We start from the raw sequence: 20,551 nt of genomic DNA, 5'->3' as shown, positions 1-20,551 counted from the left end.
CAGCGGCGCGGGGGGAGAGGAGGCTCTGGGAGCGTGCAAGGGGGATGAGGAGGAGCTAGACCCGGATTAAAGGGGCAGGAAGGGGAGACCCGCACGTGTGCGTCCCCCGTTCTGGTCTGGGTTGGGTTTGGGGGAGGTACGGAGGGGATAAGGCAGCAAGAAGGGGGGGTGTGGGGAAGGGCAGCGGAGGCTTTGGACAGGGATGTAAGAGCATCGCCGCTGATTGACCGAGTCCCTCCGACAGCAATCGGCCGAGCGCTGTGTCAGCACCCTGCTCGACCTCATCCAGACCAAAGTCAACTACGTGGTGCAGGAAGCCATTGTCGTCATCAAGGACATCTTCCGCAAGTACCCCAACAAGTGCGTGGCGGTGGATGCTCCCGGTCCTAGACGGGGCTCTTTCTGCCCCTCTGCGCTTTGGGGGGGACCCTACAAAGACCCAGGCGTGGGCGAGGGACGGGCTGCTGCTCCCTCCTGGTGGGATGGTCGGTGTGAAGCCACCTGGAGCCTCCCTGCAGTGAAGGTGGCTTTGGGGTTTTTGCTGCTCGGGGTTGTGATCACTGGTCAGTGCTGCCCCAAGAGTTAAGCGGGGGGCAGGAAAGCCAGCCCCAGCCCCGCGATGGCAGTCTCAGATCCAGAGACCCAAAGGGACAGGAGCTGTCGGAGACTTTGAGGCCCCTCGCATCAGCGTAAACAATCTCTGGCTCTTAATTCAGCACTCCCGATGCTGGCGGGAGGGTGGCGGGAGGAGAGGGGAGTGTTCCAGCTGAGCCAGGATGAATGGGCGACTGCGTGATCCGGACGTCGTGTACTAATAGTGGTAATAAATACTAATGAACTGAATTAGTAATGGACTAATCTGCTATTAGTCACTGACTAATAGCCGGCAACTCAGGGCTGCTGCAGAGAGGACAGAGTCCAGATCAGCGGGGCTGAGAAGTCGATTCAGCAGCGGGGCTGGCAAGCAGGGGAACGTGCTCTGGGGCCGGAGAGGGTTCGGCATGGGCAGTGTCACGCCGTGCCACAGCCCTGGGGAGAGGGGACAGCCCCAGGCGGGTGGCAGGGGCTCTTGCCGGTGCCCTCAGCCATATCCTGGTTCTGCTGAGGGTGATGGGACGTGGTTTGGAGTTAAAGCAGAGCTGGGACTCGGGTTTCTTGCTTTTGGTGAACACGTGTCCTCTCCTCGGGAAGGTACGAGAGCGTGATCGCCACCCTCTGCGAGAACCTCGACTCTCTGGACGAGCCCGAGGCCCGGGCTGCCATGATTTGGATCGTGGGAGAGTACGCCGAGCGGATCGACAACGCCGACGAGCTGCTGGAGAGCTTCCTGGAGGGCTTCCACGATGAGAGCACCCAGGTGCGGTGGGATGGGGGGACAGCCCCCCACGCGATGCGGGGGATCTGGCCGCCAGCAGGACCAGCTGGCTGAGGGGTGACACTGTGACAAAGCTTGTGCTAATTGGAGTGTAACGAAGCAGTTTGCTCTAGCGGGGTCGTGAAGGTGTTTTCCTTGCAGGTGCTCGGGGCGGTGGTGTCCCACAGTAGCTTTGGGTGTAGAACGTGGCCCGTGAAACGCCACCGCGGTGGTGTCCCAAGCACCTTCCCTCCTTAATAGCTGGGAAGGACCAACTGGTCGTTCCTCTGTGCCGGGACAGGATCAGCCCTTTGGAGCTGGAAGACAGAGTCAGGCGGCTGAAATGAGCAGAGGGACGTGCCTGCCCCTTCTGCCAGGGCAGCTGAGGCCGGTGGTTTCGCCTGTGGAAATTCGGGGGGGGGGGTTTCATCTATGGAGACTTCCTACAAGCCCCTCTGCAAAACACCATGAAACTAAGTCACGGTGAACCAGGGGAAAGTCTATAAATTCAAAATAGCAAAGCCAGCGATCCTGGCCGCCCTGTCTCGGGTCTAAGGGGACCGTCGGAGGTGAATCGCTGCTGCTTATCCTCATAAAGGTCAGAGGATGCTCTGGCCTTCGCCCTTGTGGGACTGTGTAACCCGGTCCCAGGATCTTGCCCAGTAACCTCTACGTCAGCCTGTGGCTCTGACGGGCTGAGGGCGTGGTAATCGGCTTGAAACGGGCTGCAGACCTGGCTGGGAGCCATGCAGGGTGCCCTGACGCTTGCCATCGCCGCTTAAGCGGTCACCGTGCGTTTGGTCCCTTGAAAGGCAGGTTGGGGTTACGTCCCGGCAGCGCGTAAGGGAAAAAATTCACGCGTTCTTGCACAAAAAGAGCGCGTGCTGTCTGTCTGCCTCTCCCTAAAGTTTGTTCGTCCGCCCGCAGGTTCAGCTGCAGCTGCTGACGGCCATCGTGAAGCTGTTTCTGAAGAAGCCCACTGAGACGCAGGAGCTGGTGCAGCAGGTGCTGAGCCTGGCCACGCAGGTGGGTAACGGCTCCCGCGTGAGGGAAGAGCTTCCCGTGGGCTTCGCCGTCCCCCCGTTCCCCCCCCCCCCAGGGCAGCAGGAATGGCCTGGTAATGCAGCACCCGTGACAGGAGGCAGATAATTGGAGCTTAATTCTGGAAGAGCTGACAGTTAAATCCTGGAGAGGGAGGACACGGTCTCCCACAGCACAGGAGGCGTCTTGCGCCGTTTCCCCGCTAAGGCCGGTGTAGCAAAGCAGCGTAGCCTCTGTACACCAGAGGTGTGACATAAATAGCTTTAACTTTTATCCCCGTGATCCCTCTAATACTACAGCAAGACTTAGACGGGGCCAAGGTGCTCTGAGTTGCTCTCTAGTAGCTGCAGCTTCCCCTGCCCGATGGCTTCGGCACTAACCCCCGTGCTTCCCGAAGGACTCCGACAACCCCGACCTGCGGGACCGCGGCTACATCTACTGGCGCCTGCTCTCCACCGACCCCGTGGCTGCCAAGGAGGTGGTGCTGGCGGAGAAACCCCTCATCTCCGAAGAGACGGATCTGATCGAGCCGACGCTCCTGGACGAGCTGATCTGCTACATCGGGACGCTGGCCTCTGTCTATCACAAACCTCCCAGCGCCTTCGTGGAGGGGAGCAGGGGGGTCGTGCACAAGAGCTTGCCCCCGCGAACGGGCTCGTGAGTATCTCCGCTTCCCCAGGGTGACTCCCCACTCCACGCAGGGACTTCCAGGGCTGGATCCGTGCGACGGGCAGGTCGGATGCTGAGCCAAGTGGCTGCGGGGCTGCTGCGGCCAGACACAGCACCGCGCGGAGCTGGCTGTGTCCGCTGTGCTTGGAGCTGAGCTGAGGCCCCTCTTCCCGAGGGGAGGGTTCCCCTGTAAGAGCAGGCCCGTATGGATTCAATACTGCCCTTACAAGGCTGAAGGAGTGATCTCAGACCTAAGTGGAAGGTGGTCTCGATGAGAGCATGAAGTGTCGGGAGCCATGCTGGGACAGGGTGTCTCTTTGAACACTCGCTGCAAAGCCCAGCTGAGTGACACCCCCCCCCCCCTCCCCAAGCCTTCGTGTCCCCAGCAGGCCCTGTCGCCTCAGCCGGAGCTCCTCAGTGTCTCACGTCTCCCCACTCACCCTTCCTTTAGGAGCGAGAGCGCCGAGAGCCCCGACACAGCCCCCTCGGGGGTGCAGGCGGCGGAGCAGCCGGCCGTCATCCCCACTCAGGGCGACCTGCTGGGTGACCTGCTGAACCTGGACCTGGGCCCCCCGGTGAGCGGGCCTCCCATCGCCACCTCCTCCGTGCAGATGGGCGCCGTGGACCTCCTCGGAGGCGGCTTGGACAGCCTGGTACGTCGCAGCCCCGCGTGCTCCTTCCCCGGCTGCCCTGGCGGCATCGTGCTGGGTTTGATGCTGGCTCCTGTCTGGAGCTCCTGGGGACGGGATGGGCTTGTCCGCCCGGAGACATCTGGGCTAGTCCTTTCCTTCTACAGCTGGTGAAGACGGAGGGGCACTGCACCCTAGTTTATCTTGTCCTCATCAGATGGCTGGAGCGGGGCAGGGGTTTAGTGCTCCTGAGTGCCTTTTTTTCTCGGTACATGAGGTCTGTGTAGATGCTCCCACTGCCCATGCTGTGCTGCGGGGGTGACTCCTCTTCCTGGGTCCCCCTCTGAACCCGACGGCTGCATGAAACGGGGATGTGCCCCAAGCTGCTGCGGGGCTGGGCCGAGACGTGCCCGCTCCCAGCCTGCGGGGTGCTTTAACGGGGTGTCTCCTGTGCTGGGAGGTCCGGAGGTGACAGCTTGTCCTCCTGGAAATGCGAACTGAGAAGCGGTTTGGCTGCAGGGTGAGGAGGGATGGAAACCTCTACCTGGGTTGGGACTGCCTGCCCCACGGGTGCCGGCGATGGTCCGGGCTCCCCGAAGGAAAAGAGTTTGTGGAGTTTTCTCCACGGCTCGTAAAAGCCAGCAGAGATCCCCAAGGGGAGGCAGCACCGCTGTCTCTGTGCCCGCTGCCTTTCCTGGTCCGTAATCCCCCAGGTGCTGCCCTGGCTCTTTGCTGGCCTTGCAGGGTTTGGTAACGGGCCAGCACTGAGCGTGGGGACAAGAGACCCCCGGTCGTGCTCTGTCCCGCTGGCTCCAGGGCAGCCACGGACGGACAGATGGACGGGTTGGCAATGCGGCAGGACTAACCTCTCTTCCCTCCTCCCCTTCTCTTGTCTCTCTGTTTTTGTCTCTTCTCTCCTGGCTTGTCTCTGCATGTGGCTGGCTCTTCTCTCCGCCTTGCCTGCTTCTGCTTGGAGATGGGGGACGAGTCAGAAGGGGTATGGATCAGCCCTTTCCTTAGCCCTCTTGACCACGCGTAGCCCCAGTGCCCGTGCCCACCCCCAGCTGCCCCTGCTCCCCCCGCGCAGCCTGAGCCCTCGTATTCGGTGCCCCAGTGACACCTCGCTTCCCTCTGGGGACGGCCAGGTCCCCAAACGGCTCCTGGCACGCCAGGTCTGGGACCGCTGGAGCATCCCTGCCGGCCCTGGGCCCTCACTAGCCCACACTGATGCTTTTAGAGGGTGCCCTCGATGGGGCGTTTTCTGGGACCCCTGCGCCCTCGGTGCGCTGGCCCCTGCCCCTGCTGATGCCCCTTTCTTGTCTCTTGCAGCTGCGAAGCGATGTGGGAGGCAGCCCTGCCGTGAGTGTGCCCTCGCACCCGAACCCCTCTCTCGCCCTCTGCATCCTCCTCTTCCTCCTCCTCCTCTTCCTCCTCCTCCTCTGCCCTGCCCCACGGTGCCCCCCGTAACCCGCTCCCTTGTCCCCCGCAGATGGGCGGCGGCGGCGGCAGCTTCGCGCCAGCGCCCAGCACCGCGATGCCCGCAAACCTGGGGGCACCCCTCGGCAGCGGCCTGGGAGACCTCTTCGACCTCACCGGTGGGGTGGGGACCCTGTCGGGATCCTACGTGGCGCCCAAAACGGTGAGTGGGACAGCCGGGCCCCAGCCGCCGGCTGCTGGCAAAGCTCAGGGCTGCGGCATTAAGGGGAGCAGAGACACTCCCCCCCCCCATGCCCGCTCCACGCTGCAGGGTCTCCCCGGGGGGAGGTGGAAGACGAGGCCCCTGTTCCTGGCACGGTAGCGTGAGGGGTGAGGGTGGTGGTCTGCAGACGGAGAGGACACTCCAGCGCTTGCCTGGGCACGGGGGTGCAGGGCAGAGGCAGTCTGCACGTTCCCCCTGGGTGGCACGGAGGCCTAAGCCGAGGGGAGAGCAGGGATCTGTCAGGTCACGTCTCTGATTTCGGGGCTGCGCCGTTTCCCGGTGTGTGGGGTGAGGTCTGGGGGTGAGGGCAGCTGTGCCTGCGCTGACTTGCGCGTTGGTAGCCGTGAAATGCTCCTGGTTTTACAGACACCCTGCGCGGCCCTGCCAGGCTGGAGAGCACCAAAGGGTTCGCTTTGGGTAAAACCCCAAGGGTTTCTTGTCTCCTTAACCCAGGTCTGGCTCCCTGCCATGAAGGCCAAGGGGCTGGAGATCTCCGGCACCTTCAGCCGGCAGGTGGGCTCCATCTCCATGGACCTCGCGCTAACGAACAAAGCCCTGCAGGTCATGTCTGACTTTGCCATCCAGTTCAACCGCAACAGGTGAGAGGTCCCTCCTGGGCTGCGTCAGCAGCCACCGGTGAAGGTGCTGTGTGACACCTCCGAGCTCAGCCCTGGAGCGGTTGCCTGCGGGGAGAGGGGTGGGAGGAAGGGGGCCAACGAGGCTGCGAGGGCTGGGAACAGCCTCACGTGATGACCCTTCTCTCTCTGATGGCTGCGGTGGTGATGATCATCAAACCAAAGCCTCTAAGAAGTTGGCTGAAGAGGCCGTTCCTCTGGGGTCTGACCACCGTCCCGTTATTTGTCCTCCTGGTGAACCGATGCTTCCTTTTCCCTCAAAGGGAGACGCAACAAGGGATGGCCCTGAGGGAATGGTGCAGGAACGCTAAAAATGGGCGTGAGTCTGTGTAGGAGGAAGGGGTGAGATTTTGGGGCTCCCTGTTATTGCCCCAGGGTGAGCAGGGCAGGAGCCAGCCTGGTCCTGGACTGTGCAGGGGCAGCAGGACGAGCTGGGGTGTTCCTGGGGTCCAAGGTGGAGGAAGGCAGGGAGTCCCGAGGTTGGTCTGGGGGGGGATGGGCAGTGCCTTCTGCCACCATCTGCTGCCCCCCACCCTGACCTCCTGCCCTCCTTGGGTGTGTGTCGTGTCGTCCGTCCCCCCCCCCAGCTTCGGCCTGGCCCCGGCAGCTCCTCTCCAGGTCCATGCGCCTCTCGCCCCCAACCAGTCCGTGGAGATCTCCCTTCCACTGAACACTGTCGGCTCTGTCATGAAGATGGACCCCCTGAACAACCTCCAGGTGGGGAAACGCCTGGGGTTCTCCCCTCCTGGGGAGCTGGGGTTGGGGTAGGGGGTGCCCTGGGCTGGGCTCGCTCCCTTCTCTGTGCTACCTCGGGAGGGAGGCGTGACGGCGAGAAGAGGAGGAACCAGGCGAGAAGAAACGCTCAGCTCGTCATCTCTCTGCTGTCGGGGCTCAGTCCGACTCCGATTTGACATCCAGCTCCATGCAGACGGCTTCCTCTGCGGGGGAAGGTCCTCGCTGACAGCAGCAGAGCCGAGCCTTGGCTGAGCATCCGCTCGCAGTGTCCCAGCACGGGGGGAGATGGTGGAGCTGTAGTTCCCAGGAGGCAGCGGGGAGAGCAGGCTAAGGGGGTGCAGCCCCGGCAGCTCCCCCGTTTTCCCCTATACGCTGGGGACGGGAGCACGCCAGCACGCGGGGCATGGATGATGCTGGCCTCCCCAGCTCCTTCAGGCAGCTGCCACTCTCTTGCCTCTCATGCTTGCTGGATGACACCCGGTTCAAGAGGGATTGGTGGCGTACGGTGGGGTGGGGTGGGATGGGATGGGACGCTCGCTTTGGGAACCGCTCGCCTGCTGTAGGTTGGAGGAGGTGTTGACGTCCCCGCGTCCTCCTGTCCCAGGTCGCAGTGAAAAACAACATCGACGTCTTCTACTTCAGCACCCTGTACCCGCTGCATATCCTCTTCGTGGAGGACGGAAAGATGGGTGAGTTGGAGCGCGGGTGGCTGTGGCTCCTGCAAGCTGCACTTCTGCCACCGGTCCGCAAGTGCCATCCCAGCCCCTGAAATCCTCCCGGCCACGTTCCCAGCCCTGGGGATGGAGCGGGGAGTCGTGGGGAGCCAGATGCCCCTGGCAGTCTGGAGCAGGCAGGGACACTGCCATGCCAGCACGACCAAGCTGTGGCTTCCTGAGATGGCCTGAGCCACCTTCGAACTCCTCACTGCCAGGGAGAGCTTCACTCGCTGCTTATTTTGCCTTCTCTGGCACTCACCAGCCTCTTCCCCGAGCCAGTGTAGCTTGCGAACCCCCCCCCCCAGAGCGGGTAGCTTTCCTGCGGCTGGGTGAGGCTGGTCTTGGGAAGCTGCTGGAGAGGGGGTGGCAGCGTGGCGGGGTGAGATCCCTTCAGCTGCCGGTGACGTGGCAGCGTGGCCCCTGTATTGTACCCACCTCGGGGAGGTGGAGGGGGCGGCCGGTCCTGCGGCTTCACTGTGGTGGTTTCGTTCCTCGCTGCAGAGCGGCAGATGTTCCTGGCCACTTGGAAGGACATTCCCAACGAGAACGAGGCCCAGTTCCAGATCAAAGACTGTTCTCTCAACGCAGGTGGGTCCAAACCCTTCAGAAGGACCCGGGCTCAGCTCTCGGCTGGCCGCTGGTGACCAGCTCATCCCAGCTATCCCAGCCCAGGCTGCGGGGAGACGGGGGCTCCTTTCCCCTGTGCCCACCCTGTATCTCCAGGAGGGAGCCGCTGCTTTGCTTGCCGTTGGCTAGCTGTAGAAACTTGGCGGCCTCGGAGACGCTCTGCCCGGTGGGGATGTCCCTGCCGCCGTGGCCCGTTGCTGTGCCCGCCCTGGCACCAGTCCCTGTGTGGAGAAGCTGAACTGGATCATGCAGCCCTGACGCTGCCCGGCCTCGCAGCAGCCTGTCCTGGCCAACCCGCGGCGGGCAGGGCGCGACGGTCCCGTGCCCGTGGGCAGGAGCCGGGGCCAGGCTCCCTGGTGCCTCCTCGCTCCCCCGGGCTCCTTCTCCAGGAGATCTGGCGCCAAGCGGGATGTGCAAACCCTGGGCAGGGACAGCCAAGTCCTTTCAGTCCCGCTGGCAGCGGCGAGCTGACCTTTGTGGAGCGAAGCGGGGGCGGCTCCGCTTGTGAATCCAGCTCTGGGCTGTTGCCCGCCCTCCCCGGGGAGGACCCGGGAGCCCGGTTGAATAGAGCCCTTCTCCTCGCTGCGTGGGGACGGCGGGTTTTGGATGTGCTGCATCACGGGGAGGAGGAGATGGGGCAGGAGCAGGTCCAAAGGGCGCTGATGTTCAGCCCCGGTGCCCTGCCCCGAGCAGCCCCCGCAGCAGCTCTCTCCTCCCACGCAGATGCCGTTAGCAGCAAGCTCCAAGGCAGCAACATCTTCACCATCGCCAAGAGGAACGTGGAGGGCCAAGACATGCTCTACCAGTCCCTGAAGCTCACCAACGGCATCTGGGTGCTGGCAGAGCTCAGGATCCAGCCCAGCAATCCCAGCTTCACGGTACGCCCCTTCCCCTGCCTGCCTCCGAAACAGCCCCGAGGTGGCTCTGAGCCCACCTGCCCCCCCTCCTGCCCACCCCGCCTTCCCCGCTCTCTGCTCGGAGCTCGGGTCAGGCTGGATGGTCCCGCAGCGCGTCTGCGGTGGCAGGACGTCCCCAGCTGCTGTCGGTGCCAGCTCCCTCCCCCCCGTGCCAGTCCTGGCGTCCCTCTCGCATGGGGGAGGGCGAGACACGGTCTGCGCTGGCTGGTTGGGCTCTGCGGCAAAACCTGGTCTCTGCTGGGCTGCCCTCCCGGCACCGGGGCGGCACCGTGGTGGCAGCAGAAGGAAGGAGAGAGAGGTCCCAGCCCACTGACGCGCCTCCGTTAAAATAAAAACCCCGTCCCCTTCTTGGGGCATCCCTGGCTCTGCCTGCGTGCTGGGCAGCCCGGCTGGAGCTGCGAACGGCCTCGGAGCGGAGGTCTGTCCTCGTGTCGGGCAGGAGCCGTCCCGATGTCCCACTTTCCCCGGCCCGGCCCCTTCCCCACCTTCCTCGCAGCCCGTTTTCTTTGGGTTGGGACGAGCTGTGTCGCCTTGACTCACCTCTCTGTGTATCTCCGTACCTGCTGCCTGCCCGCCCTCGCCGGCCTGCCCGCTGCTGCAGGATTTGGAGGTTAGCAGACTGGTTTTTACCCCGGCTTTGGGCTGTCTCTGGCTGCCGCCTGGTTATTTCCCCCCTGATGTTTTTACCCGCCTGCCGGCTGCCCTGCCAGCCCTGCGCGTCTCTCGGTGCCTCTTGCCTCTCCCTCCCGGCAGGGCTGGCACGAGGCCGGCGCCGAGAGCGGAGTTTCGTCGGAGGTGAACGTTTCGGAGGGTCGGGGCATTCCCACCACCCTCATGGGTTCACTTGGGATGAGGATAGCTGCAAATCCTTATCCCGGAGGATTCCCCGCTCGGCACCTCCGCGCTGAGCTCTCCCCGCTCGCCTGTGTGCAGAGGAGCTAATTGATTTCAGAGTCGTCTAAGATTTAATCTTTGAGCAAATAGCCGAAGGGGGCTCGTACCGCTTAGGAGAGGAAGATGCCGTTCACCTTTAGCTACGGGCGGTGAATCAAACCCCGAGAGACGAAGCGTGTGTGCGCCTCTGCCCGTCCCCCTGCCCTCCCTGCCTGCGCTGCATGTGGATGTCTCTGCTCCTCAGCCGCGTGGGGGGGGGGGGAGCACCAGCAGCCCCGGGGAGGGCATTTAGGGGGCTCGGTGCCTTTTAATATCTTCTTTTATCCAGCCGAAATGAGGAGCCGGGGCCGCCCCCTGCCCCGTGGCGGGGGGGGGGGGGGGATGCTGCAGCATGCAGGGCTTTGTGCTTTGGGGCTGGCGGCTCACCGGCGTGGGGCGAGGTGCCATGATCCCCTCTCCTCCTCTCTTCCCGCAGTTGTCCCTGAAATGCCGAGCACCGGAGGTGTCCCAGTACGTCTACCAAGCCTACGAAACCATCCTGAAGAACTAAGGTGCTGCCACAGCCCGTCCTCCTCCTCTCCTCCCTTTCCCGCCCGAGGAAGCGGGGCAGGACCCGTGTGCATGTCTCCTCTCCTTCCTGCCAAGGAACCAGCCCCTGGGAATCTCCCTCCGGCCCCGGGGCCCTGAAAACGGAGCCGGTGCTCCCATCTCCGGCAGGGCTGGGGCGGGCGGAGGAGGGCGGGGGCGTCCCGGCCAGTCCCTCCATCCCTGTAGAAATGTGTGTGTGAGTAATGCGGTGTCCTTCTTGCTGATGTTGCCCTGTCGAGAGCCCTGTTTCACCCTCTACTGCTTTTTTTACCGAGCTGCTGCACGTTGGGGGGCTGCTCTCCTCCTCCCCTGCGTGTCCCCCACCCTGCAAAAATCCACCTCCCCCCTGGCGCTGGGTCTCGTGTCTGCCCGTGGTGGTGTCTGGTGAAGGGTTCGGCACTCCTCCTCCCCGGGAATAGCACCCCGGGGCTCGCTCTGAGCCTGTTCGGTGCCGGTTGGCACCCCAAAGCGCTGTGGGGTTGGGTGGCTCTTGCTCCGGCTCCCCCTGGAGCCCTGGCTTCTTCCTTCCCCTGCGGCAGCTCCCGGCTGGCCCTGGTTTTGTCTCCTGGTTCAGGAGAGCCTGTGGTGAACCCCCATCCCTTTGGAGAGGGTCTCCTCCCCCCTGGGAGCTGTTTCCAAAGGTCCCCGAAGGCCTCGAGGATCTCGATTTTGAGCCTGTACTTACAAGTGCAGTAAAAAAAGGGCTTTTCCAGCCCCGTCCAGCCCCCCCCGCCCCCCCCCCCCCCAGCGGGGCTGGCAGGGCTCTGAGCATCAACTCACGCTGCCCTCGCCCCACCTCTGCCCCCGAGCTGGGGCAACTGCCCCCCTCCCCAGCCCCATGGCTCCCTCTGCTCCCCGCCGTCGCCCATGGGCGCTGGAGAGGACGTGCCGCCTTCCCCCCCGCGTGCTCCTCCCCCTCCCTCCCCCCCCCCCCCCCCTTCCCCCAGAAATAAAGCCATGGGTCACCCCTAACTAGAAGCGTTTGGTGCAGGAAATATCTAATATATAAAATATAAATATATTGTATGTTCACTTGTTTTAAGCGAACGTTGAATAAAGGTGACATCTGCCCGCGGAGCTGCTGTTGGGGGGGGGGGTACCCCAAGCTCAGCGCCCGAGCCGTGGCCCGGTGATCCCTGGGGAAACAGGATGCTGTGAGCTTCCTCTGGGCGGTGCCCTGCCCTCGGCAGGGAGGAGACGAGCCCTCTCCCCTCTCCCGGGGCTGGTGGCCGCGGCCTCTGGCCTCGGCAAGGCCTGAAGCAGCAAATTGCCGGGAGCCGGGCGGGTGGCCAAGGGAAACGGGGCCTCTCTCGGGGGACAGGATGGTCCTGGGGGAGGTCGAGCGGCAGCTCTCGGCCCCGCGCCCTGCTCCTGGCTGATGCCGGAGCCTCTTTTGGCTCCTCCAAGGCCTACGGCAGCCCCATACCGGTGCACGGTGCCCAGTGCTGGGGGGGGGGGATGCAGGGCCCTCTCCGGGCCCGTGAGCCCCTCCTGGGCTTGGGGATGAGTGCGGAGTCCCCGGGGGGGGTGGGGGGTGCCGCTGGTCCCCGCGGGGGCGACAGCCCTGGCCCTGGAACCAGGCACCCTGCTTGGGCGCTGGCACTCCGGCCGCCTGGCTGGGCACCGGCACCCCGCTGGGCACCGGCACCGCTCCGGGACACCCCACGGGGCACCGGCACCGCTCCGGGGCTGGACACCAGCCCCACTCCCGTGCACGGCATGCAGCTGGGGACCACTGGACACCCTGCTTTGGGAGCCCCAAAGTCGCAGCGGGATGGCCACCACCAGCGGGTCTAGACCCCCACGGTGACCCACAACCTGCCCAGGCCTCGGCAACCTTGGGCAGCGGCAGAGCACAGCCGTGCCCCCGGGGCGAGCAGCTCTCGGGGCGAAGGCTCTGGGTGCTTTTGCTCCAGGCAGCCCCGAGGGCTTTGGGGACGTGGAGGGGTCCCAGATGCAGCCGAGGGGTCCCCATGGCTGCAGTGGGGTACAGAACGTTGGGGCTGACCCTCACCTCTACCACTCCCCACCCTCTTGAGACCCCCAGCCCCACAGCCCTCCTCCCTTGGGCTCGGGGGGGGGTGGTGGTGGTGGTGTGTGTCTCACATCCCTCCTGCTCACCACTGGCTGCCCCTCGGCAGGTCCCAAACCCCCTGGAGGGTCTTGGCCCCCCCCCTCCCCCCCAGGACAGATGACTGGACGCGGTGGGTTCAGCTCCCTTGGTCTTTACTGGCTTGGGGGAACGCGCAGGGCCAGAGGGGTGGGGGCCGCGGTGGCCCGGGGAAGGGGGCTCCACGCACAGCCCCGTCCTGCTTTAGGGATATCAACACATGCTACGGACATGGCTGCGGCCGGCTGGGAGGGGGGGGGGCCGACGGGTGCTGGAGAGGAACAAGCGACCCTCCCTGCCCCGAAATACAGGTTGTGACAGTAAGTTGCATTTCCCCGAGTCATCTCAGATGTGGAGAGGAGGAAGAGACAAGAAAAGAAGAAGGAGAAGAGAAGACAACAAGAAGAGGAGAAGGCCAAGAGGAGGAGAACGTGACACGAAGAGAAGATGGCCAAGAGGAGAAGGACGACATGAAGAGGAGATTACATGAAGAGGAGAAGACGACAAGAGGAGAAGGCCAAGAAGAGCAGGGGGAGAAGGACGAGGAGAAAATGACACGCAAAGGAAAATATCAAGATGAGGAGAAGGCCAAGAAGAGAGGATGACAAAAAGAGAAGAACGAGGAGAAGAGACAAAGATCAGAAGAGAAGAGCCGGTTGCTTTCCAGCCCCGTTCCCAGGCGGCTGGGACGCAGCTCTCTGCTCCCGCCACCACCACCGTGACCATGCCGTGGCCAACCCCCCCCCCATGGAGCTGCTCTCCATGGGGGACCGGGGGCGCGTTCAGGGCCCTTTGCATTTGGCTGGGGGCTCCTCGCAGTGCCCGACCCCAACTGCCGACAGTCACTGAGCTCCCCAGCCACCCCTGGTCCGTGGCCATCGCCTGGCCGGGGCCTCTCCATGCACGTGCCATCACCGGCAAGCGGCTCCATGATGTCCCCGGGGGTGGCCGGGGTGGGGGGGTGTGTGCTGGGGGGGGGGCTTCTCCCCATCCTGCCTGCCACCCACGGCCACCGAGCTGGGCGTCTTCACGGCCAGGCGTCCTCGTCCAGCCCCTCGTGCTCCCGCGGGACCCAGGCGGGCTCCAGGAAGGAGGAGAGGACGCGCTGCAGAGCCCCCCAGGTCTTGTGCTCCCCGGGCTTGGGGCTGCCGGTGGGGGGCCCGGGAGGGGCCGCCCCATAGCCCCGCGGGGTGGGATCCTGGAGGGCTTCTTGTGGGGCTGCGTGTCCAGCCGGGGCTTGGCCCAGGGGCGCGGGGGCGGCGCGGGGAGGGAAGGCACCGGCTCGGGGACCCCTGGCACCCCTGGGGGTCCGTCCACCACGGCGGGGGTCTCCTCTGTCTCCGTCAGCTCGTCCTCCCCGGCGCCCAGTCGGTGTCGGACTCGGGGCCCCCCCGCGTCTCCCGGGCGTCCCAGGAGGCCGGGAAGCAGCTGCTCTCGTCGGAGGAGCTGGAGAGGCCGGCCGGCGCCCCGCATCCCCCGTTTCGGGGGCCGCCGGCGGCGGGGGGCCGGCCCCGTTCCCGCTCCGCCGGCCGTCCTCGGCGGAGAGGCCGTGCTTGCCGAAGACGTTGAGGGAGGACGAAGAGGAGCTGGAGGAGCAGTAGGCCGAGTCGGCGGCGGCGCCGGGGGGCGGCGGGGGGGGCAAGGGGGGGTTCTCCCCGTCCTCCAGCTCCTCCATCATCCGCGTGTTGGCCAGGAACTCCTCCTCCAGCCGGCGGAAGAGCTGCTGCTCCTGGCCGGGCTCCAGCCGCAGCGGGGCCCGCAACCGCCGCGCCAGCTCCTCCAGCTCCCGCTGCAAGGCCTCCCCGGCCCCGCCGCCGCCGCCGCCGCGGGGGGCCTCCCCGGTCCCCCCCGCCCGCCGCCCCCCCCCGGCCCCTTCCTCCAGGGAGGAGCGGCGCGGGGTGGGCGCGGGGCTGCGGGCGGCCGGGCGGGAGGGGGTCCGGCTGCGGGCGGGGCTGCCGGGCCGGGAGGGGGTCTCCGCCCGCGTCCAGGAGTGCTGCCCGTCCCGCCGGCGGCTGATGAGCAGCAGGGGCTGGGGACCGGGGCGGCCCTGGCTGCGGGGACGCGGCGGGGTCCGGCCGGGCCCGTTGGGCACCCGCGAACGGCCGCGCTCCTCCGGAGCCGCTCGCCCTCCCGGGGAAGATCCGACGTCGCGGGGCGGCTGCTGGGGGACCCCCCCACCCCGGCTTGGCTCCCGGCGGCGGGGGGGACCCCCGTCCCGCGGTCCCGGGGGGCCGCTCTGCGCTGAGGAGGCCGAGGAGTCGCTGTCGCCCGAGCAGCGGCGGGCACGGGGGGAGCGGGGTCGCGGGGCCTGGGGAAGGGGGGACGGAGAGGAGGCTCAGGGAGGCCTGCGGGGGGGGGGGGGGGGGGCAGTGCACCCCCTCATCGCTCCCCCCCCCCCCCGCACTCCCCGTTGCCGCTTTCCCGCGCTGCCTTTCCCGCGCCGCCAGGGCGCGGCCCGCCCGCCTGCCAATCATCGCGCGGAGGGCGGGGGCGCGGCTACGGCAGGCCCCGCCCCCCGGGCCGCCGTGCGCACTGCGCCTGCGCGCCGGCAGCGGCGGGAAGAGGCGGGGGGGGGGGGGGGCGTGTGTGTGTGTGTGGGACCCCCACGGCCGCGACCCCCAGGGCACGGGTGGCGTGGGGCGGGGATGGGCCGGGGCTGGCTCCCTCACGGGGAGGAGGCCTCTGCCCCACGGCAGGCCCCGGGCCCCACGGCGGGGCGGAAGCCCCGCCGTGGGGCCTGGGGCCTGCCGTGGGGCTGAGGCCTGCTGTGGAGTCGGGCCCTGCCGTGGGACTGAGGCCTTGCTGGGCCTGGGAGGTGGTGGGGGTCCCCTGGCAGGCGATGGTCGCCCCCCCACCCCTCCCAAGCAGCACCCATGGGTGCCCTACCTGAGCGTGCCGGCTGCCCGTGGCTCAGCGGGGCTCCTCGAAGGGCTGGCAGAACCAGGCAGGGGGGCCGGGCCCCCCCGTGGGGGCAAACCCTCCTGCTTGGCGCCGGACGGTGGCTTCGGGATGCCCGTCTCCCCGCCGCCCTTCGGCTGGTGGCCGCCCCGCTCCGTCCTGGCGTGGCTGCTGTCCCCCCCAGCCGAGGGGGGGCCGGCTGCGCGGAGGCGGCGGGGGGTGCTGGGGCTGGGGGCGCAGGGCGCGGGGGAGAAGCTGCCGAGAGCTGGTTTTTGCGGGGAGAAGCCCGGGGCGCGGGGCTGGGGCAGGCGGTGAGCTGGAAACAGAGACACCGGGGGGGTGAGGGGGGGGCATCCCTCGCCACCCCCCACCCCCCCACACACACACCCCTCGCGTCGCGCCGGCACCCGGCTTTTCCAGCCAGGGTTTCCCAGGCTGTGGGTTAATCACCTCGGGAATTAACTTGGCCAAAAACCCGCCTTTTCTCACCCCCCCCCTCTTTTCCCCATTTCAGCCGGATCAGCGCCCCGAGCAGCCCAGCCCCAGGGAAAGGAGCCCCACGGAGAGCCAGGAGCCGCGAAACGTGGCGAGGTGGGGTGGCACCGGCCGGGGGTGGGGGGGTGGGCTGGGGGCGGTGGGTCCCTGGTGTCCCCGGGGGGCACTCACAGAGGGAGGAGCAGCGGCACGGGTCGTGCTTGTCCAGGTAATGTTCCAGTGTGTCCCAGCCGCCGCCGACGCGCACCATCACGTGGCTCCTCAGCACCTGCGGACAGCCCGTCACCCTGCCCGCCCTGCCTGCTCCCTGGGACGTGGCCAAAGAGGGACCACTCCTGGGGGTGGGGGGGGCCCAGGTCCCCGACGTGGGGCAGCTTATGGGGAGTAAAATTCAGCTCAGGGCCCACCCCACCACGGGGTCCCTCAGGACGGGTCCCCGCTGCGCCGAGGAGCGGGGGGAGGAGGAGAGTGTGTGTGGGAGGGGTCCCGGCGGGGGGACAACGGGGTGAGAGACGCGGCGGCAGCTCTTACTCGGACGAAGATGAGGGTGCTGGAGTCGCCCACTTTGTATTTACCCTCGGAGACCTTGACCATGGGGAACTGGGAGGGGCAGGAGCAGCAGCCCAGGATCTCCCGCACCTGCCGGCAGAGAGGGGAGGGGTCGGTGGGGCGCGGACCCCCAGCGATAGGGCCAGCCCCTATAGATAGGCGCACGCGGAGGGGCTGTATAGAGCCCGTGGAGAGGCGAGGTGGTGGTGGTGGTGGGGGGGGGGGGGGACCCGGCTTGGTCCCGGCCCGGCAGCCCCCCTCCTCTCGCCCATGCTCGCCCCCGTGGGCAGAGCGCTGCCTGTACCTGCCGGGAAGCAGCCGGGTGGGTTCGTGCGGGAACCCGAGCCGGCAGCTCCCACCGCAGCCCCAGGCGGTGGGGGAGCACCCACAGAACCCACACGCCGTGGGAGAGGGGGGACCCGGGGAGGGGGGGGGGGGGGGCGCTTCCCACGGCCGGCCACCCCCGAGCAGGCTGAGAACGGGCGCAACTCTCTTCATCTGCTGCCGGCCCTGCTCTCTGGAGCCCACCCGCTCCGGGACCCCCAAAACTGGGAAGGAGGAGGAAACACCCCCGGCCCCGCTAACCCCCGAACCACGGGGGATTTGCCCCCCCCCCCCCCAAGCACCCCGTTATGGGGCAGGGACCTCCAGCGCCCCACTGCACCCCACATCCACCAACAGAAAAGGGTTAGACCCCCCCCTTTTTTTTTTTTTTTGGCCCCCTCCCTCCCTCCCCCCCCCCAAATTTAACATCTGGCACCGATAAAAAGCCAAAGGGAGATTTGGGGGGGGGGTGGGGAGGGGGCGGCCAGGGGCCCCCCCGCCCCATCGCCGTGGGGGCTGCCGGACAGCGCTGCCTCCCCGGCTGCCCGCTCTATCCGGGGCGGCCGTCCTGCCCGCGGCCCGGCCGGGGCTGACGTCAGGGATTAGGCAGGGAGCCACGGGGGGACGCGGGGACATGGCCGCATCCTGCCCCAGCCCGTGGGGGGGGGGGGACGGACGGACACGGACACACGACACACGGCGCCGCCTCCCTCACCCCTAAATTTTTGGGTTTTTTTTTTTTCATAATTCCTCTTTTTTTTTTTTTTTTTCTTCTGCAGGTTCTGCCTTTCTGCCCATCGCAGGGGTCCAGCCAGGGCAGGATCCGGCTGCTCCGGTTCCCATCCGGGGCAGCAGCCGGCTGGCAAGGTCAGCCCCAACCGGGGAAACTGAGGCACGGGGGGGTGGGGGGGTGGGGGAGGGGGTGGGGAGAGGGGGGTGCTGCAGTGAAAGGGGGGGGTTCCTGACCCTGCTGCCATTCGGGGGGGGGGGGGGGGGGGGGATGCGGGGACCAGCCGGGCCGGATCCGGCACCGTCAGGCTCCTCCCCGGCTCCAGCGCTGCCCATAAAAGCCGATGGCGAGGAATTACGCAGCCCGGAAAAATGCAGCCGGGGTTGGCAGCGCCCGGCCAGGGGGGCTCGGGGGGGTTTGGGGGGGGCAACAGCGCGGGGTGGGGGTGGGGGGGGCCCTTTGCAGCGGTACTGGGTGGAGGGGGGGGGTGCAGGATGCATTCCCCCCCCCCCCCGCCCTGAGTATGGTGGCTGCGGGACTTAATGAGGAATCGGGGTTTCGGTTAAAAAACAGCTTTGAGCTTAGGGAGTCAGGGGAGGGCAGACCCCCCCCCCCCGTGTCCCCTCGTGTCCCCCCCATGTCCTGTCGTCGTCCCCCCCCCCCCCATATTAATCTGCTGCCTCGCGCGCGGGCCTGATCCTGCACCCCGCCCAGCTTTAATCCCTCCTGAGCCTCCCGGGGGCGGGGAGGGGGACGGCGGCATCCCTGCACCCCGGCTCGTGGAGGGGACACCCTCCCCCCCCACCCCCCCCCCACCCCCCCTTCTCGACACCCCGAATCGTGGCTGTGAGCCGCCGGGATGTCCCCACGTCTGTCTGTCTGTCCCCGGGGACACCAGCCCCAAGGTGCTGGGAGGAGGAGGGCCGGATCTGGGCAGGAGCGGGTTCCTGGGGTGGGGACCACTGGGCGTGTCATGTCCCCCCCGTGGGGAGGAAGCGGCAGGGGCAGAGGTGACACCTGTGTCTCCCCTGCGATTACGGCCACGGCCACCAAAATAACTCGTCCTGACGTCGGGAGGTTCCGCAGGGCACCGGGGGCCTGGCTGGGCGGCCGAGGACCTCCCACGGGCCACGGAGAGCCTGGCCGGGTGGGGGGAGAAGGACATCCCATGGGCTGCAGCCAGCCTGGTTGGGCGGACAGGGAGGACCTCCCAGGGACCACAGAGCACCCCGTTGGGCAGACAGAGAGGACCTCCACGGGCCATGGAGACAGGTGGGACCTCCCGTGGACCATAGAGCACCCCGTTGGGCGGACAGAGAGGACCTCCCACGGGCCATGGAGACAGGTGGGACCTCCCAGGGACCATAGAGCACCCCGTTGGGTGGACAGAGAGGACCTCCCAGGGGCCCATAGAGACAGGTGGGACCTCTCAGGGACCATAGAGCACCCCGTTGGGTGGACAGAGAGGACCTCCCACGGGCCATGGAGACAGGTGGGACCTCCCGTGGACCACAGAGCACCCCGTTGGGCGGACAGAGAGGACCTCCTGGGGGCCCATAGAGCAGCCAGTGGCTGGCGAGGCCCTCACCCAAGCACAGGGCTCCCAGGGGAGGCGCGTCTCACCAGCTCATCCAGGTTCTTCAGGTCGCAGAGGGCGATGGGCCGGGCCCTGCTGGGGTAGGCGGGCGCCTGGGGGTCCCGGCTCTCCTGGCGCGTGCCCAGCACGCCGTAGGCCATTTGGTCCCTCATCTCCTCCTCGATCTCCTCCTCCATCTGGATCAGCATGGGGGCCAGCATGCCGAACTTGGAGCCCCTCCTGGCCACCTCCAACAAGCAGAGGACAAAGTTTCTTCTCGTTCTCTCAGCACCAAGTCGTTGGTCTCGAACATGAGGACGTCCTGGATGCCGAGGTCCTGCCGGCACCACTGGATGAAGTTGGAGACGTTATCCCGGGCGATGAAGGACCCGGGCACCACGTTCTTGGCTTGGAAGACGACCTCGTTCTGGGGGACGCGCATACGGGCGGCCACCTCGGGGTGCCGCTGCTGGAAGTCCAGGGCGATGCGGTTGACGTTGTTGGCGTGTCGGCAGAGGTGGCAGCCCGTCTCCAGGCTCTCCAAGGAAGGTGTCCACCTGGATGTCCAGGTCGTAGAGGGTGTTGAACCACTCGGCCAGGTCCTCCTTCATGGCCTCCAGGTACTCCTCGCTGGAGCGGAAGGGACGGATGCTCTTGGAGCGGCCGACTGGATGTGGCTCGGGTCGGCCATGGCGGGCTACCTGCCTGGGGCGGGGGGGGGGCAATGGGTGCCGGTACAGGCAGACGCGGGCAGGCAACACCCCACAACCCCTCCCCCCCCCAATCCCCAGCCTGTGTCCCCCCCCCGCCCCCCCCAGCGGCTCCTCCCCAAGCAGAATTTGGCTGCCTGGTCCCATTCCCCCCCCCCCCCCCCCGGTGACCCCACTGTGCCTCAGTTTCCCCCACCTGTGGGCGGGGGGGGTCAGTCACCACCACCATCTCCAGAACCTGCCTGTCCCCTGCCAGGACCCGCAGCACCGGCACCCCCTGTGTGTGTGTGTGTCCCCCGTGTCCCCCCTCTCCCCCGTGTCCTCCCCAGGTTAATGAGTCCCTTGTCACCGATGCCCCCCCCTCCCCCCCCAGGCCCCCGCTGGGGGGACTGTGGCAGAGAGGACCCCCCCCCCCCAGCCCACCCCACCCCCCCCCCCCCCCCCAGCCCAAAGCTGCCCAGTCATGGTGGGTGTCACCATCCGGGGTGTCACCACCGTGGGAGCAGGTGACACCCCGAGGGGTCTGGGTGCCAGGAGGGGTGGCCCATGCCGGGGGCAGGGAGATCCCTGCCCCGCCCCGGGCTACCGACCCCCGGTGGCTGCCCCGGGGGGGGCGTTGGGCCCCAGCGCTCAGCCATGGCGGGGGGGGGGTGTC

The 20,551-nt window shown here is 67.1% G+C and overlaps 2 protein-coding genes and 1 non-coding gene across 6 annotated transcripts in view; 2 read left to right on the top strand and 1 right to left on the bottom strand.

The window, feature by feature from the left end:
- The window catches only part of AP1B1 (adaptor related protein complex 1 subunit beta 1), a 29,342-nt gene extending 17,942 nt beyond the window's left edge, over window positions 1-11,400 (top strand). For 2 of the 4 annotated variants that reach the window (XM_076352842.1, XM_076352843.1), the window contains 14 exons: window positions 245-360; window positions 1,192-1,357; window positions 2,282-2,380; window positions 2,793-3,052; window positions 3,516-3,717; window positions 4,670-4,690; window positions 5,023-5,052; window positions 5,183-5,332; window positions 5,846-5,991; window positions 6,615-6,744; window positions 7,367-7,451; window positions 7,980-8,066; window positions 8,829-8,983; window positions 10,392-11,400. In XM_076352842.1, the coding sequence (XP_076208957.1) occupies window positions 245-360; window positions 1,192-1,357; window positions 2,282-2,380; window positions 2,793-3,052; window positions 3,516-3,717; window positions 4,670-4,690; window positions 5,023-5,052; window positions 5,183-5,332; window positions 5,846-5,991; window positions 6,615-6,744; window positions 7,367-7,451; window positions 7,980-8,066; window positions 8,829-8,983; window positions 10,392-10,466 (1,722 nt within the window). In that variant the 3' untranslated portion in view covers window positions 10,467-11,400. The remainder of the gene's footprint in view (window positions 1-244; window positions 361-1,191; window positions 1,358-2,281; window positions 2,381-2,792; window positions 3,053-3,515; window positions 3,718-4,669; window positions 4,691-5,022; window positions 5,053-5,182; window positions 5,333-5,845; window positions 5,992-6,614; window positions 6,745-7,366; window positions 7,452-7,979; window positions 8,067-8,828; window positions 8,984-10,391) is intronic. The other 2 variants (XM_076352844.1, XM_076352845.1) reach the window with 2 other exon arrangements.
- Window positions 6,122-6,226, top strand: LOC143167693 (small nucleolar RNA SNORD125). The gene has a single exon (XR_012996583.1). It is a non-coding gene; the product is annotated as a small nucleolar RNA SNORD125 (small nucleolar RNA).
- A 1,313-nt stretch (window positions 11,401-12,713) lies between the features above and the next one.
- Window positions 12,714-19,877, bottom strand: GAS2L1 (growth arrest specific 2 like 1). Its single transcript, XM_076353014.1, is given in 11 exon segments — window positions 12,714-13,811; window positions 13,814-13,969; window positions 13,972-14,070; window positions 14,073-14,904; window positions 15,500-15,828; window positions 16,179-16,275; window positions 16,539-16,646; window positions 19,234-19,460; window positions 19,463-19,730; window positions 19,732-19,847; window positions 19,850-19,877. Coding segments are annotated over 11 exon segments (2,430 nt in total). The 3' UTR covers window positions 12,714-13,641.
- Between the last annotated feature and the right edge of the window lie 674 nt (window positions 19,878-20,551).

The sequence above is a fragment of the Aptenodytes patagonicus genome, chromosome 15, assembly GCF_965638725.1.
Source record: "Aptenodytes patagonicus chromosome 15, bAptPat1.pri.cur, whole genome shotgun sequence".
NCBI classification, from domain to species: Eukaryota; Metazoa; Chordata; class Aves; order Sphenisciformes; family Spheniscidae; genus Aptenodytes; species Aptenodytes patagonicus.
Note: the sequence above shows the minus strand (reverse complement) of the source record. Positions and strands in the feature narration are given on the sequence as shown.